Source organism: Lithobates pipiens, unplaced genomic scaffold (assembly GCF_037356315.1).
Source record: "Lithobates pipiens isolate NorthernLeopardFrog02 unplaced genomic scaffold, aLitPip1_a1.2 Scaffold_16, whole genome shotgun sequence".
Lineage (NCBI taxonomy): Eukaryota > Metazoa > Chordata > Amphibia > Anura > Ranidae > Lithobates > Lithobates pipiens.
The window spans coordinates 15,504,181-15,525,505 of NW_027507748.1; the positions used below are offsets into that span (position 1 = coordinate 15,504,181).

Genomic DNA, 21,325 nt, shown 5'->3' on the forward strand with positions numbered 1-21,325 from the left:
GAGAACGCAAACTGCCTGCCCAGCAGAGAGGGGCGGGGAAGCTGGAAGTAGTCAGCCTGTATTTATTTTGGAACGAATAAAAAAAAAAAAAAAAAGAAAAAAAAAAACTTTTGCAAAACATATCAAGCGCCATCGGCATCCAGAGTCACAAGGACTTGGAACACAAGTATGCTGGGGGTTGGGCGTATATCGTATATTCTGTATCCTGCTATAACTGCGCCTGCACCCGGCACCTCTGTGTTTATGCTGTGGAGTTTTATATCACGTTTAAGTGACTTTACAGGGGCTTAGTGGGGAGTAACTCTGCCTTGCAGCACTGGGGTCCCTGGTTCAATCCCTGGTTTATGAGGACACTTTCTGCATGAAGCGTGCTTGTGCGGGTTTCCTCCCACGCGCCAAAGCCGTGCTGGGATGTTAATTGGCTGCTTTCCAAATTGGCCCTTGTGTGTGCGTGGATAGAGACTTTAGATTGTAAACTCCCTGAGCGGACTGATGTACCGTATACACTGGAGTATAAGCCAACTTTTTCAGCACATTTTATTATGCTGAAAAAGCCCCCCCCCGGCTTATACTCGCGCGAGGGTGCAGCCTCACTGTGCCCATCTGCAGCTGAACCTTTGATAACCAAAACAGCGGGTGTCTCCCGCTGTGTCATGCAGTCTGTTCGGCGGCCGTCCACTCTAACAAAGCCCCGCCTCCTCCTCGTCCGTGATAGACGGAACACTGAACACTGACAATGCTGGTAAACGAAATCAGCGTTCCGTCTATCACGGACGAGGAGGAGGCGGGGCTTTGTTACAATGGACGGCCGCTGAGCAGACTGCATGACACAGCGGGAGACACCCGCTATTTTGGTTATCAAAGGTACAGCTGCAGATGGGCACAGTAAGGCTTCAAATGGGCACAGTGAGGCTGCAAATGGGCACAGTGAGGCTGCAAATGGGCACACTGAGGCTGCAGATGGGCACAGCGAGGCTGCAGATGGGAACAGTGAGCCTGCAGATGGGCACAATGAGGCTGCACATGGACTCAGTGAGGCTGCAGATGGGCATTGATGATACAGGTGGGCACAGTGAGGCTGCAAATGGACACAGTGAGGCTGCAAATGGACACAGTGAGGTTGCAGATGGGCGCAGTGAGTCTGCAGATGGGCACAATGAGGCTCCAAATGGGTACAGTGAGGCTACAGGTGGGCACAGTGAGGCTGCAGGTGGGCACAGTGAGGCTGCAGATGGGCACAGCGAGGCTGCAGATGGGAACAGTGAGCCTGCAGATGGGCACAATGAGGCTGCACATGGGCACAGTGAGGCTGCAAATGGGCACAATGAGGCTGCAAATGGCCACAGTGAGACTGCAAATGGGCACAGTGTGGCTGCAGATGGGCACAGTGAGGCTGCAGATGGGCACAGTGAGGCTGCAGATGGGCACAGTGAGGCTGCAAATGGGCACAGTGAGGCTGCAGATGAGAATTGTTTATTGCTGCATTTCCCACCCTAGGCTTATAGTCGAGTCAATACATTTTTCCTGTTTTTTTGTGGTAAAATTAGGTGCCTCGGCATATATTTGGGTCGGCTTATACTCAAGTATATATGGTAAATGATATGTTTAAATTGTCAGAATTATATACCGTAAATACCTGTAATAATAAATAAATAAATGAAATATAAATGGAAGTTATTTTATTTCAATGTATGTCCCTGCCGTCCTACAAAAAAACATATTTAGCCTGGTGGCCTCACTGCGTTCAAACAGGATACTGTTGACCAGAACTTAAATCTGCCACCTTCCCTCGATTTGTCATATCGATCTCCATTCATTGGGAGCTGAACTCATATGAAGTTTCTGAATATGTGGACTTTGGGGCCAGCCAGGAACTTCACTGAGCAGTCCTTGGACTCTGAATCGGGCATTCCTCTCATTCCCTTGGCACCTCTCCATGTCTGCAGTCGATGGCTCTACCGTGACCTTAGGACCTTTTAAGGTTCCGAAATATCACCATAACTATGCACATTGGTATTCCACATCCTGAGAAAATCTTCCTGATCCTTCCTAAGTCTTCTTGTCCCATCATTCTTGGATGTCCGTGGTTACAAAAACATTAGCCCTATCTAGATTGGAACTCTGGCTAGGTGTGGTCATGAGGGTCGCAATGCCATCAGACTTGTCTCCCTAAAATGCTCCCTCAACCTTAACAGTCCTTCTAATGCCGCGTACACACGATCAAACAATCGGGTGGAAAAGTCAGGGAAACTCAAGTCCGCCGGACAATCCCCCCACGTGTAGCCTCCGGCGGACTTTTTTTACCCGAAAGTACGGCGGACTTAGAAAGTAGTTTTGCACTCTAATCTTCTTCGCCGTACTTTTGAAATGAACGGACTCACCCACACACGCGGAGGAAAGTCTGCTCATTTTGAGCACGTCTCCAGGTAGGCGGGGCCCGCGAAGGATGCGTCGCTGGCCCCGCCACCTGGTATGAACTTAAAGGGAAACCCCAACACCGAAAAAATCGGCGTGGGGGTCCCCCCCAGGTCCACATCAGACGCTTGTCCGAGCACGCTACCCAGCCAACCAGGAAAGGGGGGATGAGCGAGCGGCCCCCCTCCTGAGCCGTACCAGGCCGTGTGCCCTCAACATGGGGGGTGCCTTGGGGAAGGGGGGGCCGCGCGGCCCCCCCACCCCAAAGCACCTTGTCCCCATGTTGATGAGGACAAGGGCCTCTTCCCGACAACCCTGGCCGTTGGTTGTCGGGGTCTGCGGGCGGGGACTTATCGGAATCCGGGGGCCCCCTTCAATAAGGGGGCCCCCGGATACCGGCCCCCCACCCTATGTGAATGAGTATGGGGTACAATGTACCCCTACCCATTCACCTGTAAAATAAAGTACAAAAAAAAACACAACACACAAGGGTTAAAATAGTTTATTGCACAGCTCCGGGGTTCTTCCGTCTTCGGGGGTCTTCTCGCCGGACTCCTCCGCTATCTTCTTCTAGCTCTTTTGCTAGCCGAGGAGCCCGGATTTCTTCCTCACCGCCGCCCTCTTCTTCCGACTTTGGGGGTCTTGTCCCCCTCTTCTTTTCTTCTTGCTGGGCCACCGCGCCTTCTTCTAGGTCTTTTACAGGCGGTGGCCCGGTCTTCTGTCGCCGATGTCGGCATTAGATGATTACCGTCTGCCTCCTCACCATGCCTACGATGGTGCTATTGATCTCCAACCTGGAACTACTCTGCCTTGTAGTCTTGCTAAAGCTGGATACACACTGTACATACACACACATATATTTCAGAGACCGAAAGAAATTATACCATTGTCAATCAGAAAATTCCGGCTATTAAAGTGGAACTTTAGAAAGACAATTGTCCTGCTATATCACTTGGTGAAAAGGTGGCCACTTTTGCAGGTATAGCTATGTAAAACATTAAAAATAAGTGCCTATGCTGTTTAAAATCTAGTAATGCAATGTCCCACCCTGCTCTGCACAGTAGAGGCTGATCAGCTGACAGCCTAAAGATTTATTGCTGCTTAGGGCTCTGGGCTTCAGCAAAATGGCAGCCTCCAGCATGAAGAAACAGGAGCGATGCTGGAGGCAATTTACAGCACACACTAATTTTGGTAGTATAATTATTTGTAGCGCTCTGGGGTTTAGTCAGGGAGCTCCTCACAAATTTACTTGCCAGGAGTAGTTACCATGGTCAATTGCTAGAGGTCCATTGATTTCTCCCTATGTTTGGCCTCATTGCACTTTTCTCTTCTACCGCTAGGTGGCCGGGTACTTGGTTGGTACTAAATAAGAGAAGGGCAACCTAAGTCAGGTTACGGGTATATGGGGTATCTCAGCCAATGGGCAGGGGTTTTCTTGAATCCCTTGGCTTGCTGGGAGAGCCTATATATTCAGGTGAGGTCAGATGATCTGTGTTCTGTGCCACCTGGACGGCTGTCTGGGTTAATGTGTGTCATGTGCCACGGGCTGTTAGGCCGGAGATTGGGTCTATCCCGGGGGGCATCTAGCTGCCATGCTGTGTGAGGGCCTATCCAGAAGTAATAGGGCAGTGCAGGGATGGGATTGTGGCTTGCAGTCCAATCAGAAGTGATGGTTCTGCCGGCCGGAGAACCTATCGAGGTCGGAGGTAGAAGAAAAGCTGTCGCCACTAGGGCACCAACCACCTTTACCTGGGACCACAGTGAGTAACTGAAGCTAGTACCCGAGTAGTATTCTCACCAAACGGGCATGGTGGAGAATCAGGAAACTTCAGGCAGTGATCGAGTCAGGGACCCAGCCAGCGGAGGTGGCAGAGAGCAGCCTTGTGAGTCAAGCCAGGGACCGAGCCGGTTAGCGGGGGTGAAGCTTGAGATTTATCTGGAGTGTTAAGCTAGGGACCCAGCAGGGAAGCGTGGGTGACGCTTAAGGGAGATACCACCGCAAAGCTTTAAGCGCTCCAGGGATTTAGAGTCAGTGAATCAGAAGGTCCAGTGATAGACCAGGAGCTCAAGGGGCTGAAGAGCTACAAGTAGAAGTTGTAGTGAAGCAAAGAGGACTGTAACGATTTGTGTTAGGAACTGTTAAAGACTGTTGCCATAGGAGACAGCAATCCTGCACATGCAGATGTGGTACCTTGCTGGGGGTCTTTCCCTGTACGGCTGTCCTCCTATTGAAGTCTCTAAGTCTGCCAAATGAAATTGTGACTGCTTAAGGGTGTCCTGGTCCAACCATCTTTCCCCCTCAAAACATAAAGGACTGTTAAAAGAAATAAAAGCTATTTTACATCCAAGAAGTGTCTGGCACCCAATAACTTCATTCACCTTGAACCCACTATGCCTCACAACCCACCACATACAGGAGGATGTCAGCTGTCTTTGGCCCTGAAGGTTCTCAGACTGGAGGAGGCTAGAAACTTTGCTACACATTAATGTGGAATGCATTTTCCATGCTAAAGAACATAATTTTTTGCCAATCTGTTATGGGTAAAGTTTTGCTTTAAGTTGCCGCTACAAGAATGGCGCCATCTACTGGAGGGATCTTCACACCGTATCCTGATTTATACCAATCACAAGAACCTCCAGTTCCTGCAATCTGCCTGACGTTTGAATCTAATGCCACGTACACACGACCTGGACTTTTTGACAGCAAAGGTCCGACGGAGTGAGTCTGTCGGACAATTCGATCTTGTGTGGGCTCCATCGGACCTTTGCTTGCCAAAAATCCGGCGGACTTTAGAAAGAGAACATGTTTTAAATTTTCCCACCGGAACTCCGCCGGACCGAGAAATCCGTTTGTGTGTGTGCTAGTCCGACGGACAAAAACCGACGCTACGGAAGCTATTGGCTACTGGCTACGAACTTTCTTATTCTAGTCCGGTCGTACGTCATCACGTTCGAATCCGTTGTGCTTTGGTGTGATTGTGTGTGGCCAAGTCCGTTCATTCGGAAAGTCCGTCGGAACTCCGCCGAAAGTCCGTCGGACCTAGTCCCTCGAAAAAGTCCGGTCGTGTGTACGTGGCATAAGACAAGAGCGATGGGCTCTATTTTCTGCCAGGTTTAAGTTTGATATTACCTTTCAGCCTAGTTCCAAAAATGGCTGTGCTGATGCCTTGTCCAGATCATTTGACATTTCTGGCTCTGAGTGACATGTTGTACTGGAACTCGTTATTCCTGCCAATTGGATCTTGGCCACCACCCATCTTCAACCTTCATGTATCCCACCCGGAAACACCTTTGTGGTGCCTACCCTTCACTCCAAGCTTCTAAAATGGGCACATGACTCTGAACTCTTGGGACATCCTGGTGTACAACGTACCTGTGATTTCTAGCAGCATTATTACTGGTGGCCTTCCCTTTGGAAAGGATGTTGAGGGTTATGTTCAGGTTTTCTCCATTTGTGTGCAGTCTAAGTCCTCCACATCTGCTCCAGCAGGTCTCCTTTTCCTTCTACCTATTCCAGATGAACCTTGGTTTTGCATCTCCATGGACTTTATCCTTTATCTACCCACCTCAGCAAGCTCCACCATTATCTGGGTGGTTGTGGATAGGTTTTCTAAAAGTGTCACTTAATCCTATTCCCGGAAATACCTTCAGCTGTCATTCTGGCTTCCATTTTCATTAAGGAAATCTTTTGTTCAAGTACAAAGTAGCTGCAGATCATCAGCGCCGTGTGAGTCACAAATTTCTTCCTGGAGATGAGGTTTGGCATCTACTAAGAATATCCATCTCCGAGTACCCTCTTTGACATCTGCTCCTCATTTCATTGTTCCCTTTACAATTCTCCGACAGGTTAATCCTGCAGTTTTCAAGTTCCATCTCTCTTCACATTTAAGGATCCCTAATGTCTTCCGGGTTTCTCACCTGAGTCCATACATCATCAGTAGGTTTTCCCATCCACTTTGTCGTCCTTCTCCAACGGTCAATACCATGGATGAGTATGAAATCAAGCAAATCTTGGGATCCAGGGGAAGGCTTTTATATCTAGCTGACTGGAAGGGATATGGCCCAGAGGAAAGGTGTTGAATTCCTTCTACTGATGTTTCCACCACCCGGTTTTTGTGAAACATTTTCATCAGAAGTTTCCACTCAAGCCTGACCCTAAACGAATGGGGAACTCTTGTAAGGGGGATGGGGAGGGGGGACAGGGGGGCGAAGTAGGTACTGTTATAATTTAGCCTGCAGTTTTTCTGCCTGTGGAATTCTTACCTTCTTGCTGCAATGTCCTCAGGTAAATGATTGGATTTACTAAAAGCCAATTGGCCACTTACATCTGGAAAAAACAAGCAGACGTATCTGGATGTCTGAGGCTCTTAACAAAGAGGTTTGTTGAAGAAGTGGATACTTTGAAATGTGTCACCCTATTGGTCTGTGGCATCTCCCGCCTCCTGCTGATGTCATCTTCGGTCCGGCGGCTTCCGCATTCCACGCTGGTTACTTCTGCCTTCCAGCTGGTGCCCCTATGTTTTTCTAAGGACATGCCAGGCTCAGGAGTACCGCACATCTTGGGATCCCAAAAGATGACTTTGGGACACCCAGCCACATTGGCCTCAGACATCCAGCTATTCCTGCTTGTTTTTTCCAGGTGTGGTGGTGATTAGGGACACTGTGACTGGTGTGGCGGTGATCAGGGACACTGTGACCGGGGTGGCGATGAGCAGGGACACTGTGACTGGTGTGGCGGTGATCAGGGACACTGTGACTGGTATTGCGGTGATCAGGGACACTGTGACTGGTGTGGCGGTGATCAGGGACACTGTGACTGGTCTGGCGGTGATCAGGGACACTGTGACTTGTCTGGCGGTGATCAGGGACACTGTGACGGGTCTGGCGGGGATCAGGGACACTGTGACGGGTCTGGCGGGGATCAGGGACACTGTGACTGGTGTGGCGATGAGCAGGGACACTGTGACCAGGGTGGCGATGTGCAGGGACACTGTGACTGGTCTGGCGGTGATCAGGGACACTGTGACTGGTGTGGTGGTGATCAGAGACACTGTGACTGGTCTGGCGGTGATCAGGGACACTGTGACTGGTACGGCGGTGATTAGAGATACTTTAATTGGGGGGCGTGGCTTGCGCCTGATGGAATAGGCAGCGTGGTGTGCTAGCTCTGCCAAGAATCTGAGCTTTTCTCCTGTTCTTGCAATCTTGATACACCCGATTTACTCCTAACCCGCTCTGGAGGGATCCCTTCATCACTCCCGGAGAGTGCGAAAATCTGCGATCCAGCAGCTGATATGTCCCGCAAGGGGGGAAAAGACTCTCTGCCTGCAGCAGAACATGGAGGGCAAGATGGCAGCCGGACCCAGCGGTCAGCTAAGGAGGCGGCCATGAGGATGTTCGGCGGATCTCTGGGAAAGGGCACCCTGCCCAAAATGCCTTTCCTCCTCCTGGAATTTCCAGAGACTGCATGGCCTGAGAATAGGGTTGCGACCTGTCCAAGATTCACCCGGACAGTCCGGGTTTTGAATCATGTGTCCAGGTTTCAGGGGGACTGAAACCCGAACACATTATTCAGACCGGAAAGTGATCAAGATAGTCACACACAAATCTGTTGCCATCCTAGAGCTGTGGCGGGCTGTCTGGGGGCAGGTTCGGCATCACTGGGGAGGGGGTGCAGGGTGATGATGTCAGCAAAAGAAATTTGGCTGCACCCAGGGGCGTTTTGCTAGGTTCTTTAAAAGATCTTGGGCTGGAGCCCATAGCAGCGTAGTAAAGAAAGTCATACACTTGGGCGGGCATACACATGTATATACAGTAATATACGTGTGTGTGTGTATATCCCCAGAGAGCCCTCCACTTACATCAGGGTCCCCAGAGAGCCCCCCCCCCCCCTTACATCAAGGTCCCCAGAGATCCTCCTCCTTACATCAGAGTCCCCAGAGAGCCTCCCCCTTACATCTTGGTTCCCAGAGAGCCTAAAGAAACGGGAACAATCATTGCAAACACAATATAAGAACAAAAAACAAATGCAAGCTGAACACTATAGGCAATCACATATGCCTAAAAATAATTTGTAAAACAATGGTAAGTGCAGTGCAAAAAATCTATTAAGGAGAAGAAAAAAGTCCAATTCAAATGAATGGGAATTCCAATAACCAGATAGATGGAATAAAGGTCCCTCGTGAAGAAAGGTGGGGATAAATTCTTCCAATATTAGCCAAAATACGCTTACCAGAAATGGTGGACCTACTTTTTACAGAAGGTCAAAAGCGCGTTTATCCCCACATGGATGTAGTATAACCTCCAGCAGGGCTTGAACGATTCTCAATCTAGGTATATGGAGATCCTATCCAGCAATGAAATCCAGCAATGGAAGCCTCAAAACCCAGGGGTGATAGGTGGTATAAAAACCCTTCCCAAAAAGAAAAAAGGGACACACTCTTAGCCCTTGTACACACGGTCGGAGATTCTGACAACCAAATCCGCCGGACTTTTTCCGACGGATTTTGTCCGAAACTGTTGCATACACACGTTCGGACAAAGTTGTTGGAAAATCCGACGTGATTACGTTATTTCGTTACGACGGGACTAGGTTCAGGCTAGTAGCCAATAGCTTTGGTGTAGGAATTTGATCTGAGCATGCGTGGCACTTTGCCCGATCGGAATTCTCTACACATGATCGGAGTATGTCCGATCGGAGCATTTTGTCTGAAAATTTTACCGGCAAGTTGGAAAAGTTGGTCCGTCGGATACTCCGATGGAAACAGTCCGATGCAGACCACACACAGTCGGAATATCCGACAAAACGGTCCAATAGGACACATTCCGTCGGAATCTCCGACTGTGTGTACAAGGGCTAAGTGTACTCCGCTAATTTATTTAAATGTATAAATATGATAATACAGCGCTCGCTAGCACAAATGGATAAAAAAAATGGCAATAATAAAATTGAGACAGCACAATCCATGGATCAAGTGCACAGCACATAGAGGTGGCAGTGGGTGACATCCGTGCGGTAAGCTCCTCCCCCGAACGGACGTCACCCGCTGCCACCTCTATGTGCTGTGCACTTGATCCACAGATCGTGCTGTGTCGATTTTATTATTGGTGGCAACCCTACCTGTGGACTCATCATGGGATGCAGTGAGTACACCAGCCCCTGATCGCACACCCAGGGGCTCTAGAAGGCCAGGGGCTGCATGTACGTGAACTGACCCTAATGCCGCGTACACACGATCAGACCATGAGGCGGACTTGGGCTCCTCCGCTAGTAAAAGAGCTAGCAAAATAGCAGAAGATAGTGGAGGAGTCCGGCGAGAAGACTCCCAAACATGGAAGAAGACCCCCAGAGCTGTCTAATAAAGTACTTTAAAAACCTGTGTTGTGTTTTTTTTATTAACACTTTTTCCCCCCAGGTGAATGGGTAGGGGTACATCGTACCCCATACTCATTCACATAGGGTGGGGGCCGGAATCTGGGGCCCCCTTATTAAAGAGCCCCCTGCCCGCAGACCCCGACAACCAACGGCCAGGGTTGTCGGGAAGAGGCCCTTGTCCTCATCAACATGGGGACAAGGTGCTTTGGGGTGGGGGGGCCGCAGGGCGTCCCTTCCCCAAAGTACCCCCCATGTTGAGGGCACATGGCCTGGTACGACTCAGGAGGGGGGGGCGCTTGCTCGTCCCCACCCCCTTTCCTGATCGGCCGGGCTGTGTGCTCAGATAAGGGTCTGGTATGGACTTTGGGGGGACCCCCACGCCGTTTTTTCAGTGTAGGAGTTCCTCTTTAAATCCATACCAGGTGACGGGCTAGCGAGGTGTCGATGTCGCCGATGGAGGCAGCGACATTGACTTCCTTTGCTAGTTCTGTCTACCTGGAACCACATTCAAAAAAATGAATGGACTTTACACCGTGTGTGGGCAAGTCCGTTAATTTCAAAAGTCCGGCGGACCCCAGCCATAGACCGGCGGATTGTCCGCCGTGCCTAGTCCGCCAGAAAAGACTGGTCATGTGTGGGCAAGTCCACTCGTTCGGAAAGTCAGGTGGACCTCCACTGCAAAGTCTGGCGGCTTGTCCTAAGTCCGCTGGATAGTCCAATCGCATTAGAGACATTTTTGCAGCAGTCATCTCCTGTAACATGTCTATTACTACCCTGACCACTGAGATTAAAGGGGTAAAACTGGAGCTGAATCTAGTTAGACAGGATATGCAGAAACTGTGTGACCATACTGCAGCCATAGAGGACAGAGTGAGCAATGTGGAGGATGATGTTGTGCCATTGCAGAGAGAAGTTTGCCATATGCAATTGATTATCACAGGCCACTCAGCCTGTTTGGAAGACATAGAGAACAGACAGATACGCAATAATGTCCATGCGGTGGGCATACCAGAGAAGACAGAGGGGAAAAATTCTGTGGCATTTATTGAAAACTGTCTCCTTAACACATTTGACAAGGACTCCTTCTCCCCCATGTTTGCTGTGGAAAGGGCTCATAGAGTCCCACCCAGGCCGCCTAAACCTGGAGAGCTTCCTAGGCCATTCCTATTTAAATTGCTTAATTTCAAGGATCGGGATGCCATACTATATCAGGCCAGAACCAGAGGCTCCCTTATGAAGATCGATAATGTACGCATATCATTCTACCCTGATTTCTCTGCTGTCCTACAGCGCCTCAAGGCCAAGTTTACTGAAGTGAAGAAGCGTCTCCGCAAATATGATGTCACATATGCTATGTTGTATCCAAACTTAGAATTGCAGCGAATAGCGAGACGCAATTTTTTGATATTCCTGCTAATGCGTCCAACTAGCTGGATTGTATGGAGCACACCCTTAAAAAAGCACCAGCACCCATGGCCTAATTGTCTTTTATTTTCTACTACCGCTGAGTGAGGCTACATTTCTTTTCTCAGTCTTTCCTTTAAGGTGGATAGGAATACATAAGTTGTTTGCACTTCATTCAGGGCCATTTTTAAGGTAGGGCAAAAGGGGCAGCTGTCCTGGGCCCTGCCATTGTTGTGGGGCCCAAAGCAGCTGCCTTATACTTGGCAATTATCCCAGTTTAAATTCCCTTGTCCCTTGAGGTGTCCTGGTATCTCAGTGTGAAGTTTTGTTACTAATGCTGCCCAGCTCTGCCCTATTATTGTGTACAGACGACTCACCTGCAGACCCTGTGTTTATATGTAAATACCGACATTGATATGTAAATAGTGATGGCATTCATATGTAAATAGCGGTAGACCGGCAGGTTTCATATGTAAATAGAGGTGGTATGCATATGTATATCTTGCCCCCCTGAGGTCATATCCGCCATCACCTGTACTGAATGCTGCCCACTGGGAGGTAAAGGGGCATGCTTGAAATCCCTGCCTACAACTGTGGTCATTAAGCCTGATCTGAGAAGGTAAGCAACTTAGTGGGAGGAAGGTAGTATGGGGTGTGCAGAATTAGGCAGAGAAGGAATTACAGTTTGGGTGCACGGGTCAGCAAGGAGGGGATGTATGGAGGTAAGTAAGGTGGGTGCAAAGATGAGCAGAGGAGGCAGGTAGAGTTAAAGGGGAGGGGGAGTGGAGAGGATGGGGGAGGTTTGCAGTGCAGAGGTAAGTAGGGGTTTAAGGATGCAAATGTGTACTGACCGGTTGGATAAAGATGTAGGTCACGTGTAGGGCAGCCCATTCATTTCAATGGGCTGCTCTATGCGCTACAAATGTGGAAGAAACTCCCAAACCCTTTTCCAAAATCACACGGTGGTGGCACTGCTGTGTATCTGCTAAAGGACAGCACGTTTCTGTGGTGTCAGGAATTTTGCATGCTTTCCCAACACACAAAAAAGTGAACGCAGGCTAAATGTCTCAATTACATTGGTGGTCAGTGTAAATCTTCTCATTACATTGATGCTTGTGTAGAATCCTTTCATTCACACTAATGGCCAGTGTGAATGCCCCCCTTACATTGATGATCAGTGTAAATCCCTCCTTACATTGGTGGTTACTGGGAATGCTTCTATTACATTAGTGGTCAGTGTAAACCCCTATTACATTGGTGGCCAGTTTTGCAACTCCTCTTTACATTGGTAGTCAGTATAAAAAAAAATCAGCATTGCCACAGATCACAATCTCCCCTCCCCCCAGCACTACCACTGAGCCCAGGAGTCCTAGGATCCTTAGGAGTTTTCTGTCTATTAATGTGCCCCTCACCTCCCCAGTCCATGGTGTGCAGGCAGTGAGGAGATGATGTGTTGTAACCTCTAGCAACCAATCAGTAAGCAGTAATGATGTACAGTAACCTAAAGCAACCAGTGAGCAGTATTGATGTACAGTAATCTCTAGCAACCAAACAAGCAGAAATTATGTGCTGTAACCTCTAGCAACCAGTCAGTGAATGGTAATGTTACACTGTAACCTCTGGCAACCAATCACAATCGCTGTCTGATCTGATTCAGTAAACAGATTTTGAGTCTAGCTGCTTTTTATTGTATGTCTCAAAGCAGGTGGAGAGCGAAACTGCATGGAGGTGGGGTCCAACAAATGCTTTTGCCCAGGGTCCAATCAACATTAAAGACGGCACTGACTACATTATACCACTGACTTGGATTCGCAAGTCCCTTTGAATCACAGTTGAACTGAGACGTTGGGGCCCCCCTACCAACGTCATTCGTGGACATGCACTATGTTACCTGGCTCCTCAATTGTTAGAGGATGCAAAGACCCTTTTCCCTTTTTTTTTCTTGCCTTTTTGTGGCAGACAATGTCACCTATTCACCTGGACTTTGTCTGGGGAATCCTTTTGCTCACAGCTACTAAGTGGAGATGTGGGAAGTCCCCTGATGACTTTCTGCACCTGGAACTGTCCCTACAGGTTACTTACCATTCCGTTGTCCTATGTCTAATGTGTGTACTTTGATTTTGTGGAATGTGAGTGGGCTGGATGCTGGAGTGAAGAGGGGGTCATTTTTCTCTACAGTGAAGTCCCACAAACCTGCTGTGGTAAGCTTACAGGAAACACACTTAGCTAACTCTATGTAGCGCTGACATGCTTGTTTATTAATGTGTGTTTCCATGTAATTGTAGTGCCGGCTCCTGAAGAGCACCCGCTATGTTTTTGGAAATTTAAGGTTACACCTAAACTGCAGTTTGGTTACAATTGTTCTAAATTTGGGCCTCAGCATCAGTCTGACTGGACTATAGGGTGTTCAGCCTGGCCATAGGGGGCGCTGTCTCTTCTGGCAGGCATGGAACCACAGTCTGGTTGGGTGCTTTAAGGTTACTTTCTCTCGGAGCCTGCCCAGTGGAAGTGTCACTCTTGCTGTGCTCTCTGGGAGAGGGTACTTAAGATGTCACGTGGTTCAGGGTTCCGGTCCAGAAGTATGTTCTGTCTCCATGGCCCTGGTCCTCCTGACCAGCCCCCAGGAAGGCTATGGCCTGGGGTGTGGATCCACCCGACTTTATGTCTCGGGCTGGCTAGCCTGAGGCAAGGAAACTAACGAGAGGATTCTGAGGTGTTTGGGTGCCATCTCCGGTCATGGAGAGGCCCAGTAACTTCGTAGATATCCAGGGGAGGACTCTTCAGAAGAAGGCCACGTACGAGTTGGCTTCTTAGCAAGAGCCTGGAGGGGCTGAAGTACCTAAGTGAATCCAGTCTCGTGGGTATCGCCAAACTGGCTGAAAGATCCAGGTATCACACGAGTGTTCTACAAGTTTTAGTTTCCTGCATGTTCTACAACAACGTCTGTGGCAGAGATTTGTTCTTGAATTAAGCACCTCGTTGGCTGCTAGGCCTTGTGAGAGAGGAACTATCCAACCTGAGTAAACATCCAGTTGTGAATGGCTATTCTCTGGATCAAAGTAAGCAAGTCCTTCATTATTGATTATGACACTTGAACTTTCTTCCTAACCCTCTGATCCTATTTTAAGAGAGACTGTTCGTTGACTACGTTTTTGCAAATAAAAATCCCTTTATGCGGATCTGTCGTCAGTCTCTGAATTTACTGGGCCATCTACCACGGGAACCCCTAGACACGAGGAGAAGACGCTAACAGTAAGCCCAATCAAACCAGCAGCTCCTTCGGGGGTCAGTGCTACATAATAATCAAAAGTCTATTGACATTTATATGGCTTTGTATTTGGCGCCATCTAGCGGCCAAATACTGGTACTGAACCTAAATGTTTATTGCTTTGAAGAAAGCACAAAAGATATGTACAGGAAGTGACTGTTTTGATCAGAAAGTTGACCCTTTTACCCAGGAGGCTTGATGACTTACCCATGAACACTTTCTCTGGCAGTGCATGTTGGGTAGGACATAAAAGGACCCTGAGCGGCCATTTTAGCCCTCTTGGGATCGCATGGCCAGCTATGAGGATCTGTGGAGAGGCCCTCCCGGAGACAGCGACCCACAGCATTTGCGGAACGCAAATCTCGCTTGTTTGTGCGAGTGATCTGATGGTGCCAGAGAGACAGTGACCGGATTGGAAAGATCCAGAGACACTCGTTTGCGTTTCGGAGAACCGGGCTCACCCAGCGGAGCGGAGCGACAGGGCCACCTGACGGAGAAGCAAGCTGCAGTCACCGGACCAAAGTTACTACACGGAGCTCTGATCCAGTTGGTGAGCGGGTCACGGCCAACAGTTTAACTTTCACACGCAGTTAGATTCATACATAGGCCTCACTGGGATTTATAGTTCCACGGAGGAGGAGCAGAGTAACTGACACTGAGCAGGCTTGAAGCCTACCTACTCTGACATCCCAAGCCTTGTAGTATAAGTACTGAAGTTATACCAGGAGCACCTTTACCTCAACTTAACTTACTTTAACCTGTAGATTACAAATCACAAGGAATTTGTTTAGCTAGCGAAGACAAGAAGACCAAATACCAAGTAATTTAAGTGAGATCTCACGCATAGCTTAAAAAGTAAGGGGAGCTCCCAGGTATTTATCTATATGTACATTGTTTGAAATTGTTTAAATTGAATTCCAATTTCACCGTCGTCCTATGTTGGGATGACAGTGCAATTATTGTAATCACCTCTTTGAATATTTTCACAGTAAAATACACTGTTTAAGCATTCAGTTGTGTGGCGTATTGTTTTCTCCCAGCAGGTGGAGCCAGTAGATCCTGAGGTTATAATAAAGGTACCTTGCATTGTATTATATTGTACTGTATTGTATTGCACCACATCTGTGTCAAGGGGATAGAGAACCAAGTTAGTGGGGTGTTCTTACTAGAGTGCAGGCCCAAATCAAATCATCCGCTCCTTCGGGAATCAGTGCTACATCTAAATCTACACTTAAGAAACATAGTTGTCCAACCCAGTTCCAATCCACTCAAAACAGCTTACTCAAGGGGTGTCGGCATACTAATTGTGCATGCTGTCCCTGGTTGATGATCAGGGACGGCACATTTTTCTTTTATTATGCAAGCTAGCAGGGTTGACATGTATTATTGCAAACATCTATGTCCCTCCACCCTTCTCCTTTGACAGCATGAAGTGTCTAGCACAATTTATAGCCTCTTACTCCAACATCCCTATTTGGGTGATGGGAGATAATGTTATGGATAAGCAGCTGGATACATTTTCACCCAGAGCTAGTGGCAATCCTCAGCCGGGGGATCCTACCCACTTTGCTCGATTCCTTTCAGAAATAGGCCTGCGAGATGTGTGGAGGAACAAGAATCCTAATATGCACCGCTTTTCTTGCTATTCAGCGTCCTACAAATGCCTCTCTCTCGCATAGGTCTATGTCTATGTCTGGGCAACACCTCAGCTGACTGACTCCATGATGTACACTCCACGCAACATCTCAGATCACTCTCTTCTACGTGTCTGCATAGCATAGCTGTTTCTCCTAGCCGTCAGCATAGGCTGTGGAAGGTCAACCCCATCCGGGTGACCTCATCCACATGCTTTTTTTTTTTTTTAAATCCACAAAATAGAGGAGATACTTTAACTGGTGTGGCGGTAATTTAGGGACAATATAACTGGTATGGTGGTGTTTAGGGACACTGACTGGTGACAGCATGTAAAGAACAAAAAATAAAAAATAAAATGTAATTTAAGGCTTCACATGTTGTTTGTCTGTTTACTTGATGCAACCTCATCTTTTATATTTTACCAAAAAATTAGGTAGTATCTAGTGTTTGTGTGCACTAATAGTCAATTTAGTGTATTTTTTTTTCCCTAAAAATATTTGATAAACATTTGCGCAACTGTTGTACAACATAAAAAAAAATGCAATTACCATTTTATTTATTCTACAGGGCTTCTTTCAGAAAATGTATAAAATTGAATGGGCAAAATAAAGTGCCATTTTCTAAGGAACCCTAATCTTTCCCTATGCAGTTTGTTAGCTTTCTCTACACCAAGCACTTAACTAGGCCCCCCCATTAGTTGCCCTGATGGAAACCAAGGCAATTGACCTATGTTCAAAGGCCCGCAGTGGGCCCTGTGGATCATGAACAGGCAAGATCAGCCCGAACCTTGTCCCCACTCCCCACCTACTACAGTACGTACAAAAGACCAGACACCACTTCCAACTGAGTATTTTACAAAGCTTTATTGAACAATTGACATGGTAAATAGACAGGGACACTGCAACCATCCCTCTAGTAGTGAATACATTGCATCAGTGTAAATACTGTATAACAATAGTTGATTAAACAGGAAAGATAAGCATGTTGATTGGAAAGCGCATTTGATTTTGGTGACCCACTAGCCATTAAGATTGACCAACACTTAATGGCAACCAATCAGTGACCTTTATTTTTTTTCATCAACTGATGTCCTAGAGGCAGGTTTGGGAGAGGACTGACCCAGCCAATAGTCAGTGATGGCAGTAGGGAGGTAGGATAGAGGAAGGTAGTACAGCTTGCAGTCCCAGCCGGGTGAGTACCGGGTCCAGGGGTGGACAGCAGTCAGGGCGTGCTCCATACAATCTGGGACTTTGTACGTCTTTGGACTGGCTACTGCTGGTAATGCTTCCAGAGCCTTGATACCTATTGGGTATATCAAAAGTCAAACACTGATAATGGCAGTACTGGTTATATATTAAAATTTATATATATATATATATATATATATATATATATATATATATATATATATATATATATTACACACACACACACACACATACACACATTTGTGCCAATCATTTTAGGGGTAACTCCCCTCATAACTCCCATCCTGTTGGTACAGCACTCTGATGGGGGGCTCCGTTGGGGACCCTAATGCAAGTGAACTGCCCTGATGGGGACCCTAATGCAAGGGGACTGCCCTGATGGGGACCCTAATGCAAGGGGACTGCCCTGATGGGGACCCTAATGCAAGGGGACTGCCCTGATGGGGACCCTAAAGCAAGGGGACTGCCCTGATGGGGACCCTAAAGCAAGGGGACTGCCCTGATGGGGACCCTAAAGCAAGGGGACTGCTCTGTTTATATAAATATATTATATACTGTATATAGAGGCATATTTGTGCCAATTTCAGAGGTAACTCCCCTCATAACTCCCATCCTTTTGGTACAACACTCTGATTGGAGGGGCTCTGATGGAGACTCTAATGTAAGGTGGGCTCCGATGGGGACCCTAATGTATGGGAGGCTCTGATGGGGAGCCTAATGTTAGGAAGGGGGCTCTAAAGGAGACCCTATGGTAAGGGGGATCTGATGGAGATCCTAATGTAAGGGGGGCTTTTGATGGAGCTCTGATGGGGAGCCTAATGTATGGGGGGGCTCTGATGGGGACCCTAATGCAAAGGGACTGCTCTGATGGAGACCCTAATGTAAGGAGGGGCTCTGATGTAGACCCTAATGTAAGGAGGGGCTCCAGAGGAGACCCTAAATTAAGGGGGGTTCTAATGGAGACCCTAAAGCAAGGGGACTGCTCTGATGGAGAACCCAATGTAAGGGGGGCTCTGATGGAGACCCCAATGTAAGGGGGCTTTCATAGAGACCTTAAAGTAAGGGGGCTCCGATTGAGACCCTAAAGAAATTTGACTGCTCTGATGAGGACCCTAATGTAAAGGGAGCTCTGAGGGGGACCTTGATGCAAGGGGACTGTTCTGATGGGAGCCCTAACATAAGAGGGGCTATGATTGACAACCTAATGTAAAAGGGGCTCTGATGGAGTCCCTATTGTAAAGGGGGCTCTGATGGGGACCCTAATGGAAGGGGACTGCTCTGATGGAGCCCCTAATGTAAGGAGGGGGTTCTGAACGAGACCCTAATGGAAGGGCAGGTTCTGATCGAGACCCTAATTTTAGGGAAGGCTCTGATGGAAACCCCAATATAAGAGGGGCTCTGATGGGGACCCTAATATAAGGAGGACACTGACGTGAAAGACTGATGGGAACGCTAAAGTAAGGGGTGGCCTTGTAACCAAAAATGTCCTAAGACAATGCTTTAAAGTTAAAGGATACCTTGTGGTTAGGATGCAGCAGGGCAGCAGCTTGGCAGAGTACCCAGAATACAGCGACAATCACTGTAGTAAGGGTAACTACCACAGTGATTATCCAATTCCACAGCAGTCCCACAAGTATGGAAAATGTATACTTCCATTGGTTCAAACTGGTCTACCGTCCAATGCAACTATGCCAAAAAAAATCCATACTTCTCGTTCAGCTTTAAAATGTGAAAGAGATGAGACCAAGCACTCCAGAAACCTAGCATGTGCCCACATCTTACCTACTTAAATTTGCATCAACCTAATCAGGGTCAAAATTCATAGCCAGTGAGCTTTATAACATGGTTTAAAAAAAGAAGATTTAGAAAACTGAATTTTAAACAGACATATCATTTGAGGCCCGCTGAGCATCACATAAGAATTGTTTCATGCTGGAGACATGGATCCTGCACTCCTATCTGAAAAGGATGAGGGGGATACTTCCTGCTCTAGGGTGACAACACTGCTCCTCCATAAATAAAAGCACACAGTGAGCATTGTCACCCTAAATGCCGCGTACACACGATCGCACATTCCGACAACAAAAATCCATGTGTTTTTTTCCCTGATGGATGTTGGCTCAAACTTGTCTTGCATACACACGGTCACACAAATCTTGTCGGAAATTCCCATCGCCAAGAACGCGGTGATGTACAACAAGTAAGACGAACTTAATTTTTCTCGGCTCAATTGCCATTGCAGCTCTTCTGCTCGGTTTCGAGCATGCGTGGAATTTTGTACACACGATCGGAATTTACGATAACGGATTTTGTTGTGGGAAAATTTGAGATCCAGATCTCAAATTTTGTTTGTCGGAAATTCCGGCTAAAAATGTCCGATGGAGCCTACACACGGTCGGAAATTTCCGACAACAAGCTCCCATTGAACATTTCCTGTTGGAAAATCTGACCGTATGCACGCGCCATAAGACTGGAAGTGCATTACTTGCAGGATCACCAGGTTAAAATAAAAGAGGGAAAGATGAAAAAAATAAATAAAAATAAAAACTTTAAAAGGAAAGAGTCATGAGGCTAAGACAGACATCCGATACATATAAAATGTACACCAATGGCTAGGAACATTCAGGTGTGGTGCGCTCTCTGCAGTAACAAAATGCTACAATGTGTGCGTATTTACGTTATAGCTTACATTGATTGAGGTAGTCCTCGCCATAGCTCTCCTTAATATGCGCTGGAAGTTTTTCCCACATTTGGTTTAAGTTAGAAATATAATTATCCACAACCATGCACGCACGGGTTTTGAAAGCTCCCGGCTCAATGATAGAAACCTTTACACCAAAATCGCGCATCTCCCTCCTACAGAACAGAAAAACAGTACAAATGTAGTATAAATGTTTTGACACAGACCACAAAATCATCATGGACTTCAATAACTAGTTCACCGATTCTTACACCTGTACATCGTCTACGAACCGCAACAATTTTTACATATCTGTTATGGGCCTAATGATTCAGCAATAACTTGTAGCCACTTCAGCTTTGGAAGGTTTTACCCCCCCCCCCCCCCTCATGACAAGGACATTTTTTGCTATTCAGCATTGCGCTACTTTAATTGGTGTTAAACAGCGTGTTCGTGCCATGCTGTACCCAAATGTAATTTATATCTGTTTTTCACATAAATAGAGCTTTCTTTTGGTGGCATTTGATCCCCACTGGGGTTTTATTTTATATTAACAAAATAAAAAAAAATTATAATATATATATATATATATATATATATACAGTGGTGTGAAAAAGTGTTTGCCCCTTCCTCATTTCCTGTTCCTTTGCATGTTTGTCACACTTAAGTGTTTCGGAACATCAAACCAATTTAAACAATAGTCAAGGACAACACAAGTAAACACAAAATGCAATTTGTAAATGAAGGTGTTTATTATTAAAGGTGAAAAAAAATCCAAACCATCATGGCCCTGTGTGAAAAAGTGATTGCCCCCTAAACCTAATAACTGGTTGGGCCACCCTTAGCAGCAACAACTGCAACCAAGCGTTTGCGATAACGTGCAATGAGGCTTTTACAGCGTCCTGGAGGAATTTTGGCCCACTCATCTTTGCAGAATTGTCCCAATTCAGTTACATTAGAGGGTTTTCGAGCATGAACGGCCTTTTTAAGGTCATACCACAACATCTCAATAGGATTCAGGTCAGGACTTTGGCTAGGCCACTCCAAAGTCTTCATTTTGTTTTTCTTCAGCCATTCGGTGGTGGACTTGCTGGTGTGTTTAGGATCATTGTCCTGCTGCAGAACCCAAGTTCGTTTCAGCTTGAGTACACGAACAGATGGTCGGACATTCTCCTTCAGGATCTCTTGGTAGACAGCAGAATTCATAGTTCCTTTTATCACGGCAAGTCTTCCAGGTCCTGAAGCAGCAAAACAGCCCCAGACCATCACACTACCACCACCATATTTTACTGTTGGTATAATGTTCTTTTTATGAAATGCAGTGTTCCTTCTACGCCAGA

The 21,325-nt window shown here is 47.2% G+C and overlaps 1 protein-coding gene across 1 annotated transcript in view; it reads right to left on the reverse strand.

The window, feature by feature from the left end:
• Nucleotides 1-16,941: 16,941 nt before the first annotated feature.
• The window catches only part of LOC143981622 (retinol dehydrogenase 7-like), a 46,394-nt gene continuing 42,010 nt past the window's right edge, over nt 16,942-21,325 (reverse strand). Inside the window, exons 4-5 of the mRNA XM_077479614.1 lie at nt 19,995-20,161; nt 16,942-17,399 (exon numbers count right to left, since the gene is read on the reverse strand). Of these exons, the coding sequence (XP_077335740.1) occupies nt 17,164-17,399; nt 19,995-20,161 (403 nt within the window). The 3' untranslated portion in view covers nt 16,942-17,163. The remainder of the gene's footprint in view (nt 17,400-19,994; nt 20,162-21,325) is intronic.